General features: G+C 32.1%; 1 protein-coding gene and 1 long non-coding RNA gene across 4 annotated transcripts in view; both read right to left on the bottom strand.

Moving 5' to 3' along the window:
• Window positions 1-17,046, bottom strand: part of LOC114309616 (uncharacterized) — a 39,506-nt gene extending 22,460 nt beyond the window's left edge. Inside the window, exons 1-4 of one of the 3 annotated variants that reach the window (XM_082882560.1) lie at window positions 16,787-17,044; window positions 15,174-15,252; window positions 967-1,200; window positions 648-732 (exon numbers count right to left, since the gene is read on the bottom strand). In XM_082882560.1, the coding sequence (XP_082738686.1) occupies window positions 648-732; window positions 967-981 (100 nt within the window). In that variant the 5' untranslated portion in view covers window positions 982-1,200; window positions 15,174-15,252; window positions 16,787-17,044. Of the gene's footprint in view, window positions 1-647; window positions 733-966; window positions 1,201-15,173; window positions 15,253-16,786 lie in introns of all 3 variants that reach the window. The other 2 variants (XM_082882561.1, XM_082882562.1) reach the window with 2 other exon arrangements.
• Window positions 17,047-19,888: 2,842 nt separating this feature from the next.
• Window positions 19,889-21,980, bottom strand: LOC114309577 (uncharacterized). Its single transcript, XR_014336996.1, has 2 exons — window positions 21,553-21,980; window positions 19,889-20,153 (listed from the first exon to the last, which is right to left on the bottom strand). It is a non-coding gene; the product is annotated as an uncharacterized LOC114309577 (long non-coding RNA).
• Window positions 21,981-24,155: the final 2,175 nt, after the last annotated feature.

Genomic DNA, 24,155 nt, shown 5'->3' with positions numbered 1-24,155 from the left:
TATAACAGCCAAGCCATGCACTTCTGGTCAAGTGTTTATGTCTTCCTTATGTTACTCCATTGTTTAATTTCTTAACAGAATCAAATCATGTGGCAAGCACATGACTATGAAATAAGAGTAAGAGAGAAAAATCATTCTTATTTTCCACCGACACACACTTTGTCTCACATGTTAAGCATGCAAGAGTTATATATATATATATATTTATATATTTATATGTTCATATACTGAAAATAGAAAAAAAAAAAGGTAAGAAAATAGAGTTTTTGAAATAGAAAATTCGAAAAAATGAAAAGGAATAAATAGAAGACTATTGTGAAAAACAAAATTTCGTGATTCTAATTTCTATAAAACCCTAGTTTATCTCTTTAATCATTCATAATTTGCATTTTGTTTTACCCGAATACAATCATAATTTGATGTAAATTTTGAAATGAAATGTTTATAAAGGAAATGGAGGTGTTTTTCCTCTTTCGCCCTTATTTCATAGTCATATGTTTATCACATGACTAGATTCTGTTAAAAACTTCAACAATGGAGTAATAGGAGAGAGACATTGACACTTCACTAAAAGTGCAATGGGTTGACTGTCGCAATTTAATGTGCAGGGATCAAAATAATGTTTGGTGCAAAGATAGTGTATGTACCTCGAGGATTTGTTTGAGATGTAGGAGCTGTAGTAGGTCTTATTATTAACATATTTCCAGACACAGATCCACGCTGATATGTACCCTTGTTCCAAACAATACCAAAAAAGAGAGGAAAAAAATTAGCATTACTTTTTACATTATTAGTTTCTTGCAATCACAATTTGATTTAGTTTCATGCAATCTACTTCTAAGGTAATGCTGCAGAACATAGTGGGTTCACAAATTTGTTCAACTGATGAATGAGCAGCAGGAAAAATAAATAAATGAACTTTATTCACCAAAGTTCATAAACCAAGTAGAAAGCAATGGTACTTACACCGGGATCACCCATTTCATCAAATGTCGTCCTTTTAGACTTGTATCAGAGACTAGACGAAATTCAATTAATTGAATCCTTCGTTTAATCAGCTATTTTCAGCTATATTTCATCTGTTGACGGTGTCCGTCCTCCCTCTAGCAGTCTTTGAACAAAAGGGTACTCGTGCTAAACTAAGCTATCTGGGCCTTCTAATGCTTCTTCATTTAACAGTTTCGGCACATGGAGATTAACCTGCATGCAAGACGCATTCAAAGGCCATTTGGAGATAAAAATCATGGCATTGTAAAAGACCATCATCATATTTCCATCTACCTTTTTACTCTATTTTTTCATCTTGCATATCAATCATCTTGTTGACAAATCACTGAATATAAAAAGTATATCTAAAATATGGACTTGTATATCATTTTTCTGATATAAATTCTATCATTTTGCATCTAAGAGTAAATGAATAATAACAATAATAAATTGAGAATTTAAAATTAAATGTCGATTACATAATTGGAAATTTCAAATTAGTTAGATAATAATAATAATAAATAATAAGTCATTTTTTTAGGGCAAGTATGTCTTCTATTTGATGTATGTCCTTTTTATGTGTGAAGCTTGCATCTAAATTTTTTTTATAGTACACTTTCTTCTAAGAAAATGATATACAAGCTCATTTTCTAAATTCACTTTTTAAATTCAAAGATGTGTAAATGAAATGATTGACTGATAATTAGATAATATATGATAAAGATAGAGAGTAGTCTTACATATTCTAATAGACTGTTACAATTGGGTCTAATTTTTGGACCTAGGTAATACAACCAAGACATTTACTAATAAATCTTATATCCATAACTTATGGACTATTTAGTCCTATAAATATTCTTGTGATCCTATAAGTCCTTTTCTATGTAAAATGACACAATTACCACAAGATTTTAAATATTAGGTGATAACAATATGTTCGTAGTGTTTTCCATTTAATGAGTGATACATTTGAAAAAAAATTAATAAGGCATTAGTAAACATACTACGGTGATATGGGTAATCTTACATTAAAATCTCTCAAATATAACAGTGGATAAATATTAATTCTTGTCGTTTAATTGAATAACACATTTAGAAAAAGTTTAATAAGATATTACTATACATACTATGGTAATATGAGTAATCTCACATCAAAATCTCTCAAATTTCACATCAAAATCTCCCCAGTGGAGCAATTTCACATTAGAATCGAATGACACATTTAAAAAAAAGTTTCAAAAGATATACAGTAATATGAGTAATCTAACATTAAAATCAAATGCAAATACTGTGGATAATCATATAATAACAATAATTCCAAACATATAAGATTGTGAATAATAAATAAAGGTATAAAATAGGACTTATGTAACTAAAAAAAAAAATCATTTAACTTTTCAATACATATGTTTTTGAAACAAGACTTTTGAGTAAATTTCTCTCTTTTAATCTGTCCCACTAATTCACAGTTCTCCCAAATATTAAAGAGCGACGTGTGTGTATGTTCCGTCATGTGGATCCCACTGTCTATTAGTAAACAAATTTCATTTAGTACACAAGTAAGAGTTGTCCCATTCTTAGTAAAACTAAAGATTTTGGGCCAAAATTCTACAAATAAATTGCATCTTGTGAGAAATCTACGCTAAAAGATTCTAATGTCTTAAGTCCTTTACTTATATTTCTTATTGCGAAAAAGACTTCAACATTTTTACCCATTTCTTCTACAACATTCTCATATTTTTTCTCTTTCTTTTTCTTTATTCTCTCTCTCTCTCTCTCTCTCTCTCTCTCTCTCTCTCTCTCACGCTTGCACACACACATACATAATATCTAGCCATTGAAGACTTGACAACATCATCTCCACTATCTCTATTGCATGTTGCCAGCATTCATCGTCTCCACTATTCGCCACCATCTCAAATCTATCACTGGTAACTACCATCTTTACCATCAACCTCCAACATCTTAGATCCAATATAAACGAATTCAAATTTGAGAACGACAATCTTAGAACGAAAACCTTAGATTTGAGATTGAAAATATTAAATTTGTCAGAAGAAGATTGCGAGAATTGTCCATTCACTCTTAGTAGGAAACAATAAAATTTTACTGTTCACCATAGTAAACTTTTAATCTGTTCAGATTATTCATTCAATGTTTTGATAATTTTTCATTTAATATTTCTACTAATAATAGTAAAATTATAGTGAGTATTGTGGCCAGTGATGGTAATGTTAAAAATTTACTGTTTAAATATTAAATTCATACAATAAAATTTTACTATCATATTAGACTAAGTCTTACTATCTACATAATAGTAAATTTTGAAAAAAAGTTGTTATTTGCTAAGTGGTGGTTGTGATGGTGCTTGTTCTCGTCATCATCAAAAAATGGTCAATGAAGATTCACTTTAGAAAGTGCTCGTTAGGAGGTTATTGGTGACCGACCATTAGAAAACAATCGCTAGAGGTAATTGGAGGTCATGTTTCGTTATGTCTATTAAACTATTGGAATGGAATAAGTTTTTATTTTTTATTTTTCTTTTTAAGACGCTAGTAACAAACAAGTTAAAAATTTACAAAGATCGTAAGTGTTAACATTTGTGGAAGTGATGATGTGAGACGTGGTAGTAGTGGTGGCAGTGGCGATGGCAACATCGATGATGGTAATAGCAATTATAGTAATATAGTAGTTGTGGTAGTGGTAGATCATTGTACATTTGTGGTGGTGGTAGTTATGGCGGCGGCGGTGGTGTTGGTAGTAGTGGTGTGGTTTTTATGAAGATGGTAGTAGTGGTGGTAAGGTAGTGGTGGTAAGGTAGTGGTTGTAGCGATGGAGACAGTGGTAATGATGGGAGTGGTAGTAGAGTAGTGGTTCTAACGATGGTGGTGGTGATGGTTTTGTAGTTGTAGAGATCGTGGTAATGGTTGTTGTGGTAGTGGTAGTGGTAGTAGTGGCAACGGCAGTAGTAAGATTGTAGTATAGTGGTGTAGTGGTTGTGGTGGTGGTTGTAGCGGTGGTGGTAATAAGGTTGTAGTTGTTATGGTGGCAGCGTTGGTGATATTGTGGTAACGGTGGTGATGTGATGGTTGTAGTTATGGCAATGGTAGTTGTGGTGATGATAGTGATGATGGTAGCATTGGCGGTGGTAGTAATCGCGGTGGTGGTGGTAGGATAGTGGAAATGTTGGTAGCAGAAGGAAATTGTGGTAGTAGCTAAATGGAAATATTTTATGGTGATTCTATAATGGAATAGAATTCCTTAGGCTTGAGAAAGGAATAGGCATTTCCACATTGGAATGACCATCCCACACTTATACCAAACAAGTGAAAGGCAATGCAAAGCTAGAATTGACATTTCATTCCAACCCATCACATCGTACCAAACGTGCAGTGTTGAAAAAATGTATTGAAATGTGTAAACGTGTTTTGAGCTATGTGAAAAGTATATTGAGATTATAAATAATAAAAAAAAAAAAAAAAGACAAATTTAAATTAATAAACTTTAACTTGAGTTTATAATATATGGGGATGTCAATAAGAAGAAGAAGGTACACTTAATAAATTGGGAGACATACTCAGTAAGTAAAAAAATCAAGGGCTTAGTCTTTCGAAAAACCATCAAGTTTAATGAATCGCTTCTTTGCAAGTGGTGGTTGAGATTTGCAACCGAAGACAATGCACTTTAGAGAAGGGTTATTTATGCAAAAATTAATATGGATCAATCTACTTGGTTACCATGTTTATCTGGATGAGAAACTTGCTCTGTTATTTGGAGAAACACTGTTTCATTGGACAGAATTAACTCTTGGGTTTTCAATCAATTCATGGCCTACACTTGTCTCAAACTTGGTGATGGAGTTAGATTAAAGTTTTGGAAAGATTTATGGCTTACAAATTCTCCTCTATTCAATGTTTATCCAAGACTTTACTCTCTTGTTGCAGATAAAGACTCCTGCATTCGACACTACTCCAGAACAACATCTAACTCCAACCAACTTGTATAGACCATTGAATATAGGAGAAACTGAAGAACGTGAGAGGGAGAGCTTTATTTTGCTCTGATTCATCGTCTGCAACAGGTTGTACATCTCAGAGAAAGATTTAAGGATTCATTGGTCTGGAAGCATCCTTCTTCACACTCTTTTACGGTCAAAGCACTTTATATGGCCTTTGAAGAGTCTTTAAATCTTTCACCATTTTCTATTTTGAAGCTATTGAAATCAATCGCACCGCTAAAGATTAAAGCTTTTGGATGGTTGGCATGGTGGAATAGAGTTGCAACATCGGACTTCCTCTTCAATCGACGCATTCTAAAAACCTCTATTCCTTGTGCTTTTTGTGGTCTTGAGATGGAATCAACTAACCACCTATTGCTTCTCTATCAATCCTCTTGGAAGGTATGGATTGATTGTATTAAATGGTAGGGCTTAAGTTGGGTTTGGCCAAGATCTGTGCGTGATCTTGTATCATGGTGGTATGGGCATAGTTTTAAGCATTTGGCAAAAACCATCTGGGAAGCACTGCCATTAACAATTTTATGGATTCTTTGGTTAGCAAGAAATTATAGGCTCTGTTTGGTTGTGCTCTGAAATCAATTTTCTACCCGTGTGTTGGAGTGTGATGTTTGGTTTCGTTTTCAAATCAATTTTCTACACTCTGCAGAGAGAACTCTGATGCACAGGCGCCTTTTTTGTCCACCCGGATGACCACCCGGTAGACCACCCGGATGTCCACCCGGATGTCCGGCTGGTTCCAGATTTTTTTTTTTTTTTATATAATCGGGACAAATATTTTCTGAAAATTTTTAAATTTTTTATGTGCTTTAAAATAATTTTGAATTGTATGTTTAGTTATGAGTTGTAAATTTTTGTATCACATATCAAATGTCACATCAATAATTTCCCACTCAAATCAAACCTCTTTTCCAAAACTATTTTCAAAACTCTTTACCAAACAAATTTTCTACACTCAAATCATAATTCCACAACACACAAACTCAAAATACAACTCATACTCTCAAATCACATTTACAAAACTCTACCAAACACTACCATAGTGTTCTCACAAAAAGAACCTAATTGGAAATAATTAATAGAGTCGATGAAAGTAAAAGCAGCCACTTGGGTTAAATAATCGTACAATATCAATGAGTACTCAATGAACGATTTCATATTTTCTCTCGAAGGAATTACGAAACAATTCTGGAAATATAGGGTTCGCTCGAGCGCAGAAGTTAGCGCTTGAGCGGTCTTTTGAGGCATCCAGTATCTTGCTATACAGACTTGAGATTCTAGGAGCTTGCGTTTTACACTTGAGCGCTGGAGTTTTTTCTCAAGCGATCTTCGCTCTCACAGCACTAGAGTGCAGAAATGAGCCCTCGAGCAATTTATTCAGGATCAGCAACTTAAAATCTACTTTTTGCCTCAAATCTATCACTTTTCTTACTCTCTTTTCTCTCACTCTTCCATTTTCCAACTTAAAATCTACTTTTTGCCTTGTCAATATTCTTGGGTTTCCATAAGGCTTAGAGCCTTTTTGCTGTCTTAGCACAGCTCTAATGTTACTTGATCCCCCAAAGCATGGGTGAACAGGAACTCCTTGGAACAAGAATGGAGCGTCGTCCTCACCATAATTTTCTGCAAGCCCAAATATCCCTAGGTCTGATCCATCATAAAACACGTGGTTATTGTCAAATATTTACAGATCACCACCTTCCATGGTGTTAAATCTAAGACCAATATCTTTTCCTGTCTTTTGGCCACACTTAATAAATTGGGAGACATACTCAGTAAGATATTGGTCTTACATACTCACCACCTTCCATATTTACAAATCACGACCTTCCATTTTTCTATTACTACCATCACACCTTTATCTTTCTCAGCATATTTCAGCATCCCCTTTTGAATTAAATCCTGCACACAATTCCGAAATATGACACAGTTGTTAGTGGAATGCCTAAAAGAATTGTGCCATTTACAATACTCTTTTCCAACTCTATCTCTCTCTTTAGGAATACTATGGCCAGGAGTTAAGAATTTGTTGGCCAATAACTCATCAACCAAGGCATCTGCCTGTGATAAGTCAAATGAATATTGTCGACTAGATGCAACTACATTCCTTTTTGTTGGTTATGTTGACGGCATATCCACAGGTTTTTCAACCTTTTTCAAAGTCTCATAAACCATAGGTTTTTTTGCCAATAACTTATGCTACATCAATGTCTATATCAAAGTCAAACCCAACTTCTTGATAATAAGTACCCAGCGAGGTTGCTTTTCTTTATTGTTCTTCCCTAAGGATTGACTCATAACTAGTTGCCCTAGAAGACAACTCATACAAGTCTCTAAACATCATTCCCTCAATTTTCTTCCTTAGTTCAAAATCTAAACCATTTTGAGCCAGTCTTATGACCTTTGGAATATATGCATAACATCTGTTTTTTGCCCTCTTAAACCTGTCTATACATTGTTCTGCAGTTTCCCCTTACTTTTGCTTAAATTTCGACATGTCCACTAGAGTAACTTCAATTGAGCTTGAAATTGACTCTCCATCTCTGGCAATTTGATGAACCAAGTGAATGTAGTCTTAGACAACGAATTAGGGAATAATTTCATTTTGAAAAGGTCATTTTGCCCATCTTCTCCACATTGTAAAACAAATCTCCCTATGTGCTCAATGGTGGATTGCCTCTCCTCTCTTGTGAATAAAGAAAATTTAGGCACTTTAAAATTCCTCGAGAGAAGTTGTTATCCACATCAAGGGGATATGGACTCCTAAATATGGGGTCTGTCTGGCCTCCTCAAGCCTGGGCCATACATTTCTTGAATTAAATTCATTATTTGTTGTCTATTATTCATCTGAGGATCTGAGTATTATTGCTATTGTACCCCTCCTTGAACTTCTGGTTGGAAGTAAAGAAGATGAAGACCAAGCCCTCTAGGTGTTGGGTTCATCATGTTGGGTTCATAGTATGGTTGTTGCATGGCATGGTCTTACATATGCTGAGGCCTCACTTGATTGAATGACCTATTCCTCTGGTCAACCATATCGTGATAACCTGCTGCAGGCCTATCAAATGCATGATTATCATATATTTGTGGCCTTGGTTGCCCCCAGGTCTTAGTCCCACATCAATTGGGTTATAATTGAACACTAGGTTTGTAGGATATTCCCTCATTCTTGTGTATTCAAACACAAGATTTACAGTCATTCCCTCCTCGTATCTTTCTTAAGGTGTGGGAGGTCTATAAAATGACACATGTTCATTTACAGTTGTATGTTTTTTAGGAGTCACAGGGGTTATAAGAGGACCACATTGTACTTTGCTTACCTAAGTCTCCTCTACAACTCTCCTTGACTGGCTAGGCTTGATATTAGCCTTCTCAAACAAGGCCAGCAAGTCATCTACCATCATCTGGTTCCCATGTGCAAATATGGAGCCAATTGCTTGCTGAGTGTATAGTAGAAGAGCCATTCTTAGATCAACAGGAGGACAATTTGACTGGCCAGTTATGGCCACATTGTGGCCATTTCCTTGGCTTGCTTCTTGTCCAGCCACTGAATGGCCATCGTCTGAGTTGTCTCTTACTCCTTCGAGCCCACCATTGAGTTCTTCTCCATCCACAACCCTTTTCTCAAGGTCTTCAAAGACTTCATGTTGTTTCTTCTTAGCCATTACTTCCAAATTAGATGGGTCCCACTGGGCGTGCCAAAATATATTATCAAAAATTTGATTTGGGTCAAATCGACAGGGAAGCTAGTCTTCACAAACAGCAACTCAATCAGGCAATATGGTTAATGTCCTATGCCTTGACAGTTTTAAGGATTTCTTTGGAGGTTGCAATGTGAAGAAACAAGTGCAAATAAACTGAAACTCAATTGAAGAACAAGTAAACTCGCCACTTAATTGTAAGAATTAAATTACAAGTTTAAAAAGCATAACAATCGATAGAGCCAAACTCAGTTGCAAGGACTAAAATACAAATAGGCTACTCCTAAGTGCAAAAACTACTCCTAATTAAGTTATGATACTCCTAATTTCACATGAATTGTGAATTTGATTGAAAGTCCTCTTTCCTTTAAATTCCTAGCTTTTATATGGCCTCCAATGGCTAGGCTGTGCTGCCACGCATCCATTTGCTAGGCTCCTATAACTGTCCATGAACTGCAACTGCCGCAACTGCCTTTGCACTCTCTTCTCCTGCAACTACCATGTGCTACACCCCCATTCCTCTTTCTTAGGCCACTAACTCCACTTCTCTCATTCTTGGTCCTTCTCTGCACGTGCTCATGGCTCTATCAACAAAGGATTCTAAGTTTTGATGCCAACAAGGTGTCCACAAGCTTGCCGTTTCAGGAGTCGACGAAAGTGGAGAGGGAAAGGTTTTGGGTGCCCATCGCCCCACCGTTTTTAGAGTCGGCAAATGTGAGAATATTTTCTGTATATAAATCTATATATGTATGTATGGTTTTACGGCTCTTTCTTGGGACGTCATAACATATTTACTACCCCATGCTTGTAGACGAGATTTTCGATTGAAGGCATGCATTGAACACTTTTGGCATTAAAAGAGAAAATATGAATTTTATCATAACAAGTGCAAGGCATGATCATATGCATCTCAGTTATTTATATAGCTTATTAAATTTATTTCCTATTGGGTACTAGCTCACCCAAACTAACCACCTTTCAGGAAATGATGTTGATGCGCCACCTCAATGATTGAACTGCGGAAAGATTTTGGGCAAGGGCACATAAGCTCTCTTATTATGTTTTATGTTTAAGACTAGGGCTATTTTTGTATGGAAATTTCGAACTCCATTGTTGTGTATTCAAGGACACTCCTAGAGAAGATGTTTGTCTTTTTGGCTCTTTCTTTACATTACCTCCTGTTTTTTGAACTATTTTTATTTTGTCAATAAATGTAAACAAACAATGATGTAATCACTAGTATAGTTCAATGGGGAAGAGGTAGTCTTGGAATTTATTATATTATTATTATTAATTTACTTCTCTCTCACACACACATTTCTATATTGGGTAAACCTAAGTGAACATGATTTATGAGGCATTTTTCCCGGGGCGTTACAATTTGGTATCATAGCTAACCGTGTTTGAATACCTGGAGCTCGTGGGATGTGGCTTATGCCACAATGGGTTATCGTGTTGGTAAGGGACATTAGTACTTTATATGTTCATGTGCTTATGTGACTATGTGGGTATGAGGTCGAGTTTCTAAGATACGATTTGCGTCCATCACACTTATCGAAGTCCCTATGGAAAGGCACTTGATCAAAGCTTTTTCCACTTGGAAGTCCTTGAGTGTCATGGAATGAGTCGGTATCTTAGAAGAATGATTCATATGTGCTCTATGTGTTTATGTGCTTATGTAGGTAGTTTTATGTTTAATGAATATATGGTTAGGATTGTGACTATTCGATTGTGACGCGTGGGTTGGCATGGGTGTATAAATTGTGAGTTAATTCCATTCTCTCTTACTCTTATATAGGATGTCTGGATGTGGCAAAGGCAGTGGAGACCTCGTCGGGGTGTTTGGGGTATTCCGGCCCAACAAGATCTTCCTTCCCAAGAAGATGTAGGATAAAACAATGTGGCCGCTCCTTCGGCCCAAGATGCGATGGCGGCACTAGCCCTAGAAATGGTTAGGGCTCTTCGATAGTCCATGGACATACTCGAGCAAGCAGCAAGGACAATAGAGGAAGAAACTCAAACCTCCTTTGTGAAGAAAGAATTCTTTCACTCCAACCCTACTGAGTTTAGTGGCGGACCCAATCCCATGAAAGATGATGAATGATTAGAGCAAATTGTTAAGTCCTTTGAGATCTTGGACATCCGTGTCGGAGAGCTCTGAGTAGCATTGGTGGCTTATCAACTAAAAGGGGAGGCTAGGCAGTGATGGAAATCTGTTAAGCATAGGGTCGAGCACACTTGGGAGGCATTCACCCATGCCTTCTAGGAGAAGTTCTTGCCTCCCACAGCTAGGGAGAGGTTGATGAAACAGTTCGAGAATCTTAGACAACTAGATACACCGGTGGCAAAATGTGAGGCCATTTTCACTAGTTTGGCACGCTTTGCACCCGAGCTCGTGGCGACCTAGGAGCGCCGATGCTTGGTGTTTGAGAAGAGATTGAGGCCCAAGATCTTGATGAAGGTGATGGGCAATATGTTCAGAGAGTATGATAGGCTAGTTGAGGCAGCGGCTCATGTAGAGATCATGTTAGAAGTTGAGGAATCTAAGCTAAAACATAAGAGGTCGGGTTATGCTGAATCTCACGGTGACATGGGATCCTCTAAGAAGTCTAGGGGCTCTTGTTCTTCTTCATCCTTCCAGTCCTTGCCCCAACAGAACAAGTCTTCGAGGTCTGTTTCTATGAAGAGTTCGGGGAATACGGTTCCTAGTCGTATTACTTGTTTCAGGTATGGCCAACAGGGTCATAAGGCATCGGAGTGTAAGCAGAATCTCAACCACCAGCAGTCGGCTCGTTCTCAGAGCCAATCCCATGGAAGGGGCCAGGCAAAATGGAGTTAACTCAAATGAATATGATAAGAAGTACAAAGTTGTCAAAGGAAGTTAAGTATGCACATAATCATCCAAAAGAACTTATCATCAGTGATCCACACCAAGGTATAATGACTTGTTCTTCTCTTCATAATATATGTAATAATCTTGTGTTTTTATCACAAATTGAGCCAAAATCTTTGGAAGAAGCTAAAAATAATGAGCCGGTTTCTAACCATGCAAGAGGAACTCAATCAGTTTGAAAGAAATAAGGTTTGGACCTTAGTACCTAAACTTGATCATCATCCTGTAATTAGAACAAAATGGATGAATATGGTACTGTTGTTAGAAATAAGGCTCTTTTATTGGCTGAAGTTTATAATCAAGAGGAATATATTGATTTTGATAAAACTTTTTCTCATGTGGTCAGATTAGAATTTTATTTGCATTTGCATGTTTTAAGAATTTTAAATTTTATCAAATGGATGTGAAAAATGCATTTTTGAATGGTTAAATTTTTGAAAAAAAAATATATATGTATATGTTAACGAACCACCTAATTTCAAAATCATGAGTTTCCAAATCATGTTTTCAAACTTACTAAAGCTTGATATTGTTTAAAACAAGCACCAAGAGCTTGGTATGAAAGGCTAAACAAATTTTTGACGAAAAATGATTTTCAAGAGGCAAAAGTGAAACTACTTTTTTAATAAAAACAAAAGGTCATGATATGCTTGTCAAGCAAATATATGTTGATGATATAATATTTGGTGCTACTAATGAGAATTTGTGCTAGGATTTTGCAAATTACATACAAGGAGAATTTGAGATGAGCATGATGGGTAAACTCAATTATCTGACTTCAAATAAAACAATGAAAGGAATAGATATTCATCAATCAGTCAAAGTACATCCATGATCTGGTAAAAAGGTTTGGCATGGATAATGCAAAGCCAATGGGAACTTCAATGATTCCTCCCATCAAACTTGACAATGATGAAAAGGGTAAGACTTTTAATACGAATGTATGATTGGCTCTCTACTCCATTTAACTACTAGAAGGCCTGATATAATGTTCAGTGTCTGCTTATGTGCTAGATTTCAGTCCTCACCAAAAGAATCTCACCATATTGCTATCAAAAGGATTTTTAAATATTTGTTAGGTACACAATCATTAGGGTTATGGTATCCTACAGAAACTTCTTTTAATTTAATTAGTTACTCTGATGCTGATTTTGTTGGTAATAAAGTTGGTAGAAAAAGCACTAGTGATAAATGTCAATTTCATGGACCCTCACTTGTCTCTAGGTTTAGTAAAAAACAAAATTTAGGCTCTGTTTGGAAGGATTTTCAAATCCTGATTCTACCCCTACATTGGAACATTATGTTTGGATAGAGTTTTGAAATTAGTTTTCCACAACAAACACAAAACTCTGCAAAAAAAACTCGCTGTAAAGCGTGATTTTTGAAATTTTTTTTTTAAAATTTGGCCTAATCGGTTGTCCAGCCGGTTGACCGGAAGAGTGCAATTTTTTTTTTTTTTTACAATTGATATGTTAATTTTTATATATTCAAAAAAAATATTTTCCGAATTTTAAAAAAAAAATTATATGCTTTAATAGAACTTTGAGTTGTATGTTTGGTTATGAGTTTTAAATTTTTGTATCGAATATCAAATGTCACATCAAAAATTCCTCACTCAATTCTAAACTCTTTTCAAAGCTATTTTCAAAACTCTTTCGCCAAACAAATTTTTCACACTCAAATCATAATTCCAAAACTCACAAACTCAAAATACAACTCATACTCTCAAATTATAGTTAGAAAGCTCTACCAAACGCAACCTTAGTTACTCTATCTAATGTTCAAGTTCAATATCTTCTTGTTGGAAGTTGTTGTGCGCAAATTATTTGGATGAAACAACAGTTAGAAGACTTTAGGCCTCGTTTGGGAACAAGCTAATTTAGTAACTTTTTGACTATTTGGCTAAAATATGAGCTAAAAAAAACTAGTATGTTTGTGATGACTTTTTAGTTTTTTATGAAAAGATGTGCAAAAAGAGAATCTTTGACTTTTTGGTATGGGGTGTTGGCTTTTTTATTTTTTTAGTGACTTTTTGACTTTTTGGCTAAAAAAATCACTTGCCAAACGAGGCCTTAGTATGTATTTCGATCATGTTCCTATTAAATATGATAATACAAGTGCTATCAATTTGACTACGAATCATATTCAACATTCAAGAACCAAACATATTGAATTTAGACATCACTTTATAAGAGATTATGTTCATGAAGGTGATATTGTTCTTGATTTTGTGAGCACTAATAATCGATTGGTAGATATCTTTACAAAACAATTTACTGAGGACAGATTTTATGATATAAGAAGAGAACTTGGCATGTCAAATCCTCCTTAGTATTGATTTATGTGATTTATTTTATGTTGAGCACTAACAAATTTTTTTATAAGGATTGAAAGCTTCACTTTTTATTGATGACAAAAAGTGGAGAAATATAGAGACTGAAGTACAAATTCAAGGGAAGTATTTTTAATTTTGCACTATTCTTCTATTCTTAATTGCCTATCTTTATATTTTAGAATTTAATCATCAATGTTTGTTATCATCATAAGGGAGAGATTGTTAACTCCAAGGTTTTTGAAAGACTATATAATTGATTTTGATGACAATAAAGCATAGCTAATTGTTATTCAATATTGTATTAGGAATAGTGGTTGAGCTGCATTTTGCTTTGGTATTGTTATTCACCAGGTTTGATTGCTCTGGATCTGCTCTTGGACTGCAGGGCAACTCTGTTTTTGGTCTTTCTTGCTTTGTCTTTTGTTGGTTTCTCACCAACTTGGGGTGCTAACAAATAATAGTGTGCATTTTGGTATCAAAACAGTTGGAATGATTTTGCTCACCACACTCGCTATCTTTCATTGATGGTATGGTATATGTATCTTGTATTATGTTATTCATCAATAATCTCTTTTTTTGCCAATAAAAAAAATAAAAAATAAAAAATAAAAGTGGGGTTGGAGGCTAATTGGGGTGGTAGAAGTCACAAGGTAGGTGGGTGAGAACTAGAAAATGGGTCCTATGTGTATTAACCAACGCTTGGGGGGAGGCGGGGGAGGGGGGGGGAGTTGTGTTTGACATATCAGAGACTGATTTGAGGAGTAACTTAAGAATAGAGATCACTGCTCGCTTTTTGGTCCTCTCCATTTTATTCTCTAATTTAATTTTGATTGATTGAGTTTTAGAGCAAAAAATCAAAATTGATAAATTAACACAATGATTTACAATATCATGGATGACCTTTGATATAGCGAAAACTAAAATTATGAAACATTTTGGACATGTATAAAGTTTAGTTTTATAATTTGTTATATTTTTCTTTAATTTATGTGACTGTTATTATATGTATTTGTTAATTAAAACTCAAAACAAAACCAAAAAAAAGTGATTTTAATTTACATTTATATGTTTTAATAGTTTTGTTATTATTGTATTCGAAATATGTTTTTATTATTTATTTAAAGCTGTGGATAACAAAAATTTCATGTTAGTATAATTTATCACAAAAGTAATTGTTCAAATTTTAAAGAAACATTAATTTGCATAACAATAAAAATATTCCGTCAAACTATTCATACATACCTATTGATTATTTTTCACTGCCACCGTTCCTTCAACTTATTATCATTGTCTCTCTGTCATCTCCGCTTTATCAACATCACTGCACAAGATATTTAACATGAAATGTTTCATTTTTTTCTACATGTATATCTACATCAATATTAAGCAAAAATGACATTTTATCCAAAAGGCTCTAGAAGTTTTTATTTTTTTTTTTAAAAAAAAAAAATCTGTTTTTAAAATTAATAAGTGCACATGGCACAAATTTATTGTCCCATCTAGCCACATCTAATTTAAAATAATTTATATAAAAAGTCCAAAATGAATTTGTCACTATATTTAATTTGAGAATTCAAAATCTTTAAATGAAAAGCGTAATACCGAATTTCAGTCATATTAATAATTGTACAAGGTGTCATATACAAAGTTTTTCTTAATCCATTTTCCTAAAGTTTTGGATTTTTAAAATGTATAAATATATATTAGTTTTTTCGTACAGTTTTCTTACATTTTATGATTAATATGACAATTTTTTCTTTTCAGATTGTCAAAAACAGTAATTTTTTGAACTTTTATGTAATAAGTTAGATATGTATTGTCTAAAAACAGAGATGACAAATGTTACAAAATTATCATTCTTTAACATTTATTTTGTATTGCAAAACTAAAATTTCTCATTAATCCACATTGTTATTTTTAGCAATGCTTTTATATATATATATATATATATATATTATATTTTTTAACAACAAATAGTTATATATCATACCCTTCCAAAAATGTTTACATACAAAAAATAATGTTGATTTAAAATAAAAATAATAATAAGTACTTCAAATGTTTAAAACTCTTCTCCAATATTATTTTGGCATGGTTTGGCAAGTGGGTTTGGATGGGTTTGGGGCTATTTTAGCTACAAAAAAGACAAAATAAATTATTTTAATCACAACAAACAAAATATCACATCCAACTCATAATCATTACGCCCTTCTCTCGCAAAAAAAGTAAAAAAAAACAAAAAGTCAAAAAAATCTTTCCCAAACCAAGCTTTTTAACTCAGGCTAAAATAGCCAAAAAAAAAAAATTAAAAAACCAACCCACTTAAATATTCTAAATTTTGCCCCCTTATAATTTATTTATTTCTTTATTTATTGAATAGCTTTAGATCATAATATTTCCAAGATATTTGTATGAAATCTAAATTAAAATTTTACAATATAAGCATAAAATTTTACAGAAGAAATCAAATTTGTTCCAAATATTTTCATCTCAAGGTCATTCTTGAAAAAAAATAAAAATTTTGGGCACAGTTATAACATAATTTCTTTTATTTTTGAAAAATAATTCTTGATAATTTCATGTTATATAGAAGGTTTGGTATGGTGAATGATTTGATCATTTTTTTCATAAAGATTGATTTTCATTATATAAATGCATAAACTTGGGCTTGATCGAACTTTTTAAGTTGAATTAATGAGAATTGAAATAAATTGATCTTGGAATATATAACAAAGATCTACGAAACTTAATTTAATTTAGTAATAAATTTTTATAAAGCTGAGAAATCTAAAACAGGAAAAAGTTTAAAGTTGATAAATCAGGAAAAAGTTTATAAAGATGAGAAATCTAAAAACCTGACAAGAAGAAGAAGAAGAATCGTCACGGACTTCAGCAGTAACTTTCAGAGACTTATCTTCCATTTTCTTTCATTTTTGTAGTCAAAGATGCTGAGAAGAAGACTGATGAGAGAGGCCTCTGAGCAAAACTTGGGATGTGTATATGCTCTTGCTACTTGCAAGGTGAAACAATAATTAATGAAGATTTTTTTTCTTTTTCTTTTTTATTTATTCATTTATTTTCTATACGAAGTATGAAGTTTCTCACAAGTTTGGCCCAAGGATACATTACTCATTGACTCCTTAAAAATTCTATTTTTTATTTTTTATTTTTTATTTTTTTGCTTGGAACATTAAAAAATGTAAGGGGGGTTTGGTATCTTTTATATAATCTATTTTTTTATCTTTTTATTTTTTTTTTATTACATCACTTCTTTATTTTTTTATATATTTTTTTATAAAAAATAAAAAATACATTTATTTAGATCATTCCAAAGAACGATCTCAATTTGTTTGAGAAGTTTGGCTAATGAAAGAGAACTTATATTAATCAGCCCGTGGCCGGGGCCCACAGCTCACCAACTGGCCTCCCCCAGTTGAATTCAAATGACAAGACTTTTATATGAGGAAGGTTCCTACATAATTAAATCAGGATTTCGTGAACACATCACTAATTTAAAAAATGAGTCTATAATAAAAATGATTTTGTTAAACACATCACTAATTTGAAAAATAGTCTACAATAAAAATAAGTTTGTATATTATTATTGCTTTATATGCACACATTAATATAAGGATTTAATTTTGAATTTGAAGAACTATTAGGAGTTGTAGAGTTTATTACAAGTTTTGTTTTAGTTGTTTAAATTATTTATTTTGTAGGAGTCCTCTACATATTATTCACAAAAAGAAAAATTAAGTCCATATAATATTTGTAATATTTTTTTTTATTTCATAGCGTTTGACTCTAAAATTGTAAATAGTTTAATTATAAAATTAATAGTTTAAAGGATAAATTACAATAAAACTCCTTAAATTATAACCCAGCTGCATTTTACTCCCTGAACTTTAAAATTACAGTTAATCACTTTAAAGTGTTATCTTATTGCAGTTAACTTTCTCTGTTAGGATTCTGTTAAGAAGTTACACAAAATCAAATTAGTACATGACACATTTATTAAATTTTTAAGTCAATAATACTCTGTGATCATGTTTACAGTTTGACATTAAAATAAGGAAGCTAAAGTATAAATGAATTACTAGATAAGAGTATTATTATCTTAGAATCCTAATGAAAAATATTAAATATAACACATTAATAATTTTAGATAATTAACTTTTTAATTTTAAAATTCAAAAGGACAATGTGCAAATAAGGCAAAGTTTGAGTTTAAATTACTGAAACTAAGACCTGGTTTGGCATAACCTATCTAATCCATCTTTTTATCTTTTTATATTTTTTTCATCACATCACCTCTCTATTTTTCTGCACATCTTTTTATAAAAAGACAAAAAATACACTTTTTTAAGACACCTCAAACCAAGCCTAAACCAAACACGTTATACGCCCCGAAGGACCCGGACAGTGGTCTCAAATCCACAAACAACCAAAAAAAGAAAAACGCTTGTAAATTTTATTTACACCGTTCTCCTTTGTATATAGAGCATGTGAAAGATTCTCAACTTTAGAATATCCATGAAAATACTCTTTTGCAGAGCATCTTCTTCACCTACCAGAAAGCAAGCAACAACAGATGGAATATCGATGAAAAGATTCCTTTCTTGTTTTTTTTTTTTTTCCAAGAAGGAAGTTTCTGCTAAATTTTTCTGAGGAAGTTTGGCTAATCAAAGGAAAGTTTTTATTATATTTAGATCTCGTTTGGGAATAGATTAATTTAATAATTTTTTAATTATTTAGTTAAAATATGAGTTAAAAAAATTAATATATTTGGAATGACTTTTTAACTTTTTACGAAAAGATGTATAAAAAGGAGAGAAAATAGAATATTTGACTTTTTTATATGAGTTGTTAGCTTTTTTGCTTTTTTAGTAACTCTTTGACTTTTTAACTAAATGAGCTGGTTCCCAAACGAGGCCTTAAGTCTTTGGTCGGGACTCGTGGCTCACTTAGGGTGCATTTGTTTTGACGGACTGAATAAGGGGATTGTAATCCATCGAACTATTAGTGGTAGGATACATTGTCCTGGGACTATTTGGTTAGATTAAATTTGTATCCTATTTTTGTTTAGTCATAGGATTAGATGTCTGGATTTGACTATTTTTAATTATCCAATTTTGTTTGGGATATTATGGAGAAGAATAAATGCTCAAATGACAATTTTATCCTTTTCAATTATTTACTAACTAATAGAATATTAAATATAGCTTTAATATTTTAATTATTTTAGCTAGATCAAATAAAAAATTATTTTATTTTATTTTTTGCACAATATTTTAATTATTTTAATTTATTATTTTCAATTAAATTAAATTTATAATTTATAATTTATATTTTTTATTTAATATATAATTTTAAATTAACAACAATAAAAAATAATTTTATTTAATATATAAATTAAATTTTCAACAACACAACAAAATTTAATTTATAAGGCCATAATTTATAATTTATTATTTTTAAATAAATTTAATTTATAATTTATATTTTTTATTTAATATATAATTTTAAATTAACAACACTAAAAAAATAATTTAATTTAATATGTAAATTTAATTTTTTAACAACGCTAAAAAAATTTAATTTATAAGGCCACAATTTATAATTTATTATTTTTAATTAAATTTAATGTATAATTTAAATTTTTTATTTAATATATAATTTTAAATTAACAACGCTAAAAAAATAATTTATAAATGTTCAAAAGACTATTTTATCATTTTCTAATTGTTTGCTAAGTAATAGCATGGAGAGTAAAATGGACATTTCACAAAATAATCTCATGGGATACCAATCCCATGGTTTTTATCCCACCTCCCCCCATGGGATAGGATAGTCCCATATTTGTGGGACTAATAGTCCGGCCAGTAATCCTTTGACTACCGAAGGCCTTTGAACAGATTAACAAGATTAAGGGGCTAGCGGAAACAAATACATAAATATAGTTGTCCAATAAGCTGTGCTGACTTATATGAACAAAATATTTAAAACTTTATATAAGTATGCAATAGTCATTCATACATTATATCCTCACACATTAAAGTATCTTAAGTACAACCAACAAAACTACCAAGTCTTATATGTACAGAAACGACGGAACTTAAACATAGGACTCTTCGGGAACCTCCACGTGAGGCACAATGGTTGATTGACAACAGAACACAGATCCGAACAAAAGCTTTCAGGCTCGAACTCCAGAATGCCCACCTACATATATATATACACACAGTGAGGTAAAGTCTAGTGAATAATATTAAAGTAAAGGAGTTAGTGAACGAAATCCGAATATATCATAAGCAGAAAACAGACCAAAGTATAATCATTCTCATATCAAAACATAATAATGGTACATCCCATAGAACACATCACAGAACGTCTTCCGACTAGAGTAATCGGTTCCGAATACCGATTAAACACATATCACCACAATGAAATGGCTAACGAGATCTTGTAATTACTTGTATGTCATAGACCCGCATTTTCATGCCGTCCCCCCATGACTTGGGACTATCTATGGATGCCATAATAGATTTCAAACATAGAATATTTGTTCATGAAAACAGATATCATTTCAGAAATCAGAACTTATCATATTTCATTTGGAAAGTAATTTATATGAACGTATCTTTACAATAACGTTACTCACAGTGGTTTCCTACAATGTTCAATCAACCCTCGAGTCTTGACCTACAACCACAAAATACATAACACAAGCATATTTTATCATTACATATTCAAGTGGCCAACATGGCTAGCTTTCTCACTTTAATTACCCATTCATTCCATGCTACATAACTTGTTCGTATGGCCCATATACTCGGATTCAACACATTTTCTAATTTACTTACTTATGCTATTTCTTAGCTTATTAATCTTTAACGACTCATAAATCATGCCTAAGAATGCCCATAAAGAGATGGAAAGTGAAGATATGTACATAAAACATCTTTTGAAAACATGCTGAAAATAAGTTGGTGGCTAGAGCCAGCTTTTCTTGGCTAGAGCCAGCAAAAGGCAAAATAGAGCTCGCTCGAGCCAGAACTTCTTCGCTCGAGCCAGTTTCTGCAGAGTTCAAAATTCTGAGAGCTCAAAATGTTGGCTCGAGCCACCACTTCTTCACTCAAGCCAACTGTAAATTTTTGGACAGTAAGCTTAACAAAAATGGCTTCCAAACCACCTTCAAACCTTGGGGTCTTGCATGATTTGATCAAATACACAAAAAATAGCTTTAGAAAACTTCAATATAAGACCTTTGAAAATATCTTTTATTAAAAAACTCATCAATTCTTGAAAGATTTGAGTCAAAACTTCTTCATGCAACACATTTTCAACTCTTTCATGGTTTTTTTCGTAACATGCAAATGGTGATCAATAACTTCATGAATTCTAAAACCATGGACAAGATTAAAGCTCACGTGCATGCAAGGACTTTAAAACTCAAACTCAACATGATAAAATCAAAGATGGTCTACCATAAATGTATATGTAAGCCATCTACATGTTCTAAGACCTATTTCCTTACAAATATCATGAAATTAGCTCAAAAACATGCTGAAATCATGATGCAGAGAAGGTTAACTACAGAAAATAGGCTCAAGACTCTTACCTAGATTCTTGATTTCAAACAACAAGAGATGGTCTTCCTAGTTCCCTTCTTCTTCTTCTAACTTGAACTCCCTCTCTCTCTCTCTCTCTACACAAGGACCACATGAGTAAAGGAATGGTACAATACTCCCTCAACTCTCATCAGAATATACACAACACACACCTCACATTTGAATACACAACACGTGCACACACATGCATTAATCCAACACACTCACAAGAGTTTTAATCCTCTACATTCAATATCACCAAATGCCTTAGCACATCAACACTTAATCCCATATTGGATCATTAATAGGATTAGATTAGGTACCAATCATGCATCATTTAAATCAAACACAAGTAACCTTAATTAGTCAAGGTTAGCACAAAATTCAATTATTCAAAAATAGTTCCAGTTAAGGCTTAATTTAATCACATGCGATTTTACTAAACTGAATCAGTTTTTAACAAGACTTTTCAGATGGTTCTAAAAATTCTAATTAGTCAACCCATGTGCTCAATTCGGTTTCTAAAAGCATTTAGGCTAACAACTTCAGATTCAAAGTAGGAATCATGGCAAATAATTTTCAAATCAGATAAATATGCACAAATTACTACAAAACACATATCACAATTAACAATAACACATAATTTCATTCTAAACACTTAGTTAGCATTATTGATTACAAATTAATAGCTAATTACGGACCGGGGTTGTTACAGTCTGGAGTAAAAAAAATGAAACAAACAATGGACTATTAGTCCGGTAGGACTAATAGTCCAATCCCACCCCCTAATCCTTCCAAACAAACACACCCTTAATGGCTGTCGAAATCACAAGGTATTATGGACATTCTTAGAAATTTGAATAATTTCTAAATGAAATATATTTCAATTATAACCCTCAACTTAAATATTGTACACACACTTTCCTCCAAAACACGCACATGCACACGCACACAAACATCCATGGACATGCACTCTCTTTCAAGAAATATAACTCAAAAATGACTTAGAACCGAATAAATTTTAATTATTTTCATGACAATTATAATTAAGGTATTTTTTGTGGTCTTGTCATCAATTGTATGTTTTATGTATTAAATATAAAAATGTGTTATAATATAGTTAGTAAGAAATAAAGACAAAAAATAGAATAAATTATAAAAATTGTGCTTATGATAAAACATAAATAAATTATGCCATTGAAATTTTGTAATTATAATTCATCTTATATTAAAATTCACCCGATTATATAACAAATTACATGTGCCAATTAATTTTTAACCTATATATTTCTTTTGAAACTCAATAAAAATGATTAATAAAATAAAAAACAAAGCAAATGGGGTAGTCTCTTTCTTCGTCACTTCTCAAATTAATCTTCCCTTGTTAAGCATAATTGCTTGCTAGTTCTCTCCTCAAATAGTTCAATTACAATAAAATTAACCATTGAAAATAAAAATTAAAGTTCAAATTTAGAGTAGGTCAGTCTAGCATTTAGCCCAATCCAAAACAATTCTTTTGGTCTGACTTTACCATTAAGACCAATGTTTTCATAATTTTAAAATTAATATATATTTTAAAAAATCTCATAGTAAAAAGAATAAATTAAATTATTTACCAATATCAACTTATCTCCCCAAACAACTTTTCTTCGTCTAGACCTAACAAAACAATTCTCATTTTCGAATTGTACGCCCCTGTTAAAATTAAATCTATTAAGCAAACAAATAAAATATATTTGTATATAAAATAATTTTGAGTTAGCTCCCAAACTTATGTTTTGGCTCATTTTCTAATCGAAGAATTTTAGTATTTAAAGCCTAACCTATTAGTGTAAATGATATGACTTGTTTTCCAGTGTCAACTCAGTTAAAATTGTCTAGTTTTACTTTGAAATTTTGTGCACTCATCCTTTGATATTTGTCTCAGTACTATTTGTATATTGATTTTCATCAATATATATATATATGTATATATTGGCTAATAAAAAAAGACCTAACTCGTTTGGCAATTCAATCTTTTAATCTAAAAAAATTGAAAAGTTATTAAAAGTTAAAATGTCAATAACTTATACTAAAAAGTCAAAAAAAAAATTCTCTCTATTTCTTGCACAACTTTTCATAAAAAGTCAAAAAAGTATCCTAAATATACTAATTGTTTTTTAGCTCATATTTTAGTAAAAAAGTTATTAAAATAATATGTTCTCAAACAAGTTATTGATAAGAACTCGAGTCTAGGCTTGATTTTTTTTTTTTTTGAGAACCAAACTATTTACACTGCATAGACCATTCGAGTACGGTTACCACTGCAGGATGAAATCTATTATGATTTATCTTAAGAATAGTTTGGTAATCTACCTAAATTTTTTATATATTTGTATTTTAATAAATTATGTATAACTCGGACTTCAAATAATATTTTTTATATAGATTTTTAAAATGAGTAATGTTATGTGAATATATTTTGATATCAGATTTTAGTACCATGCATTGTAACACGTTACACGACACTAATCGCGTTTTTAATCGACGTTACATGGCACATTTAATTATTATTTTTAAAATATCACATCAGATACTATCAAATATGATCACCATAACGTTACTAAATTTCATA

Source organism: Camellia sinensis, chromosome 8 (assembly GCF_055761805.1).
Source record: "Camellia sinensis isolate YWXY chromosome 8, ASM5576180v1, whole genome shotgun sequence".
In the NCBI taxonomy this organism is placed as follows: Eukaryota; Viridiplantae; Streptophyta; class Magnoliopsida; order Ericales; family Theaceae; genus Camellia; species Camellia sinensis.
Note: the sequence above shows the minus strand (reverse complement) of the source record. Positions and strands in the feature narration are given on the sequence as shown.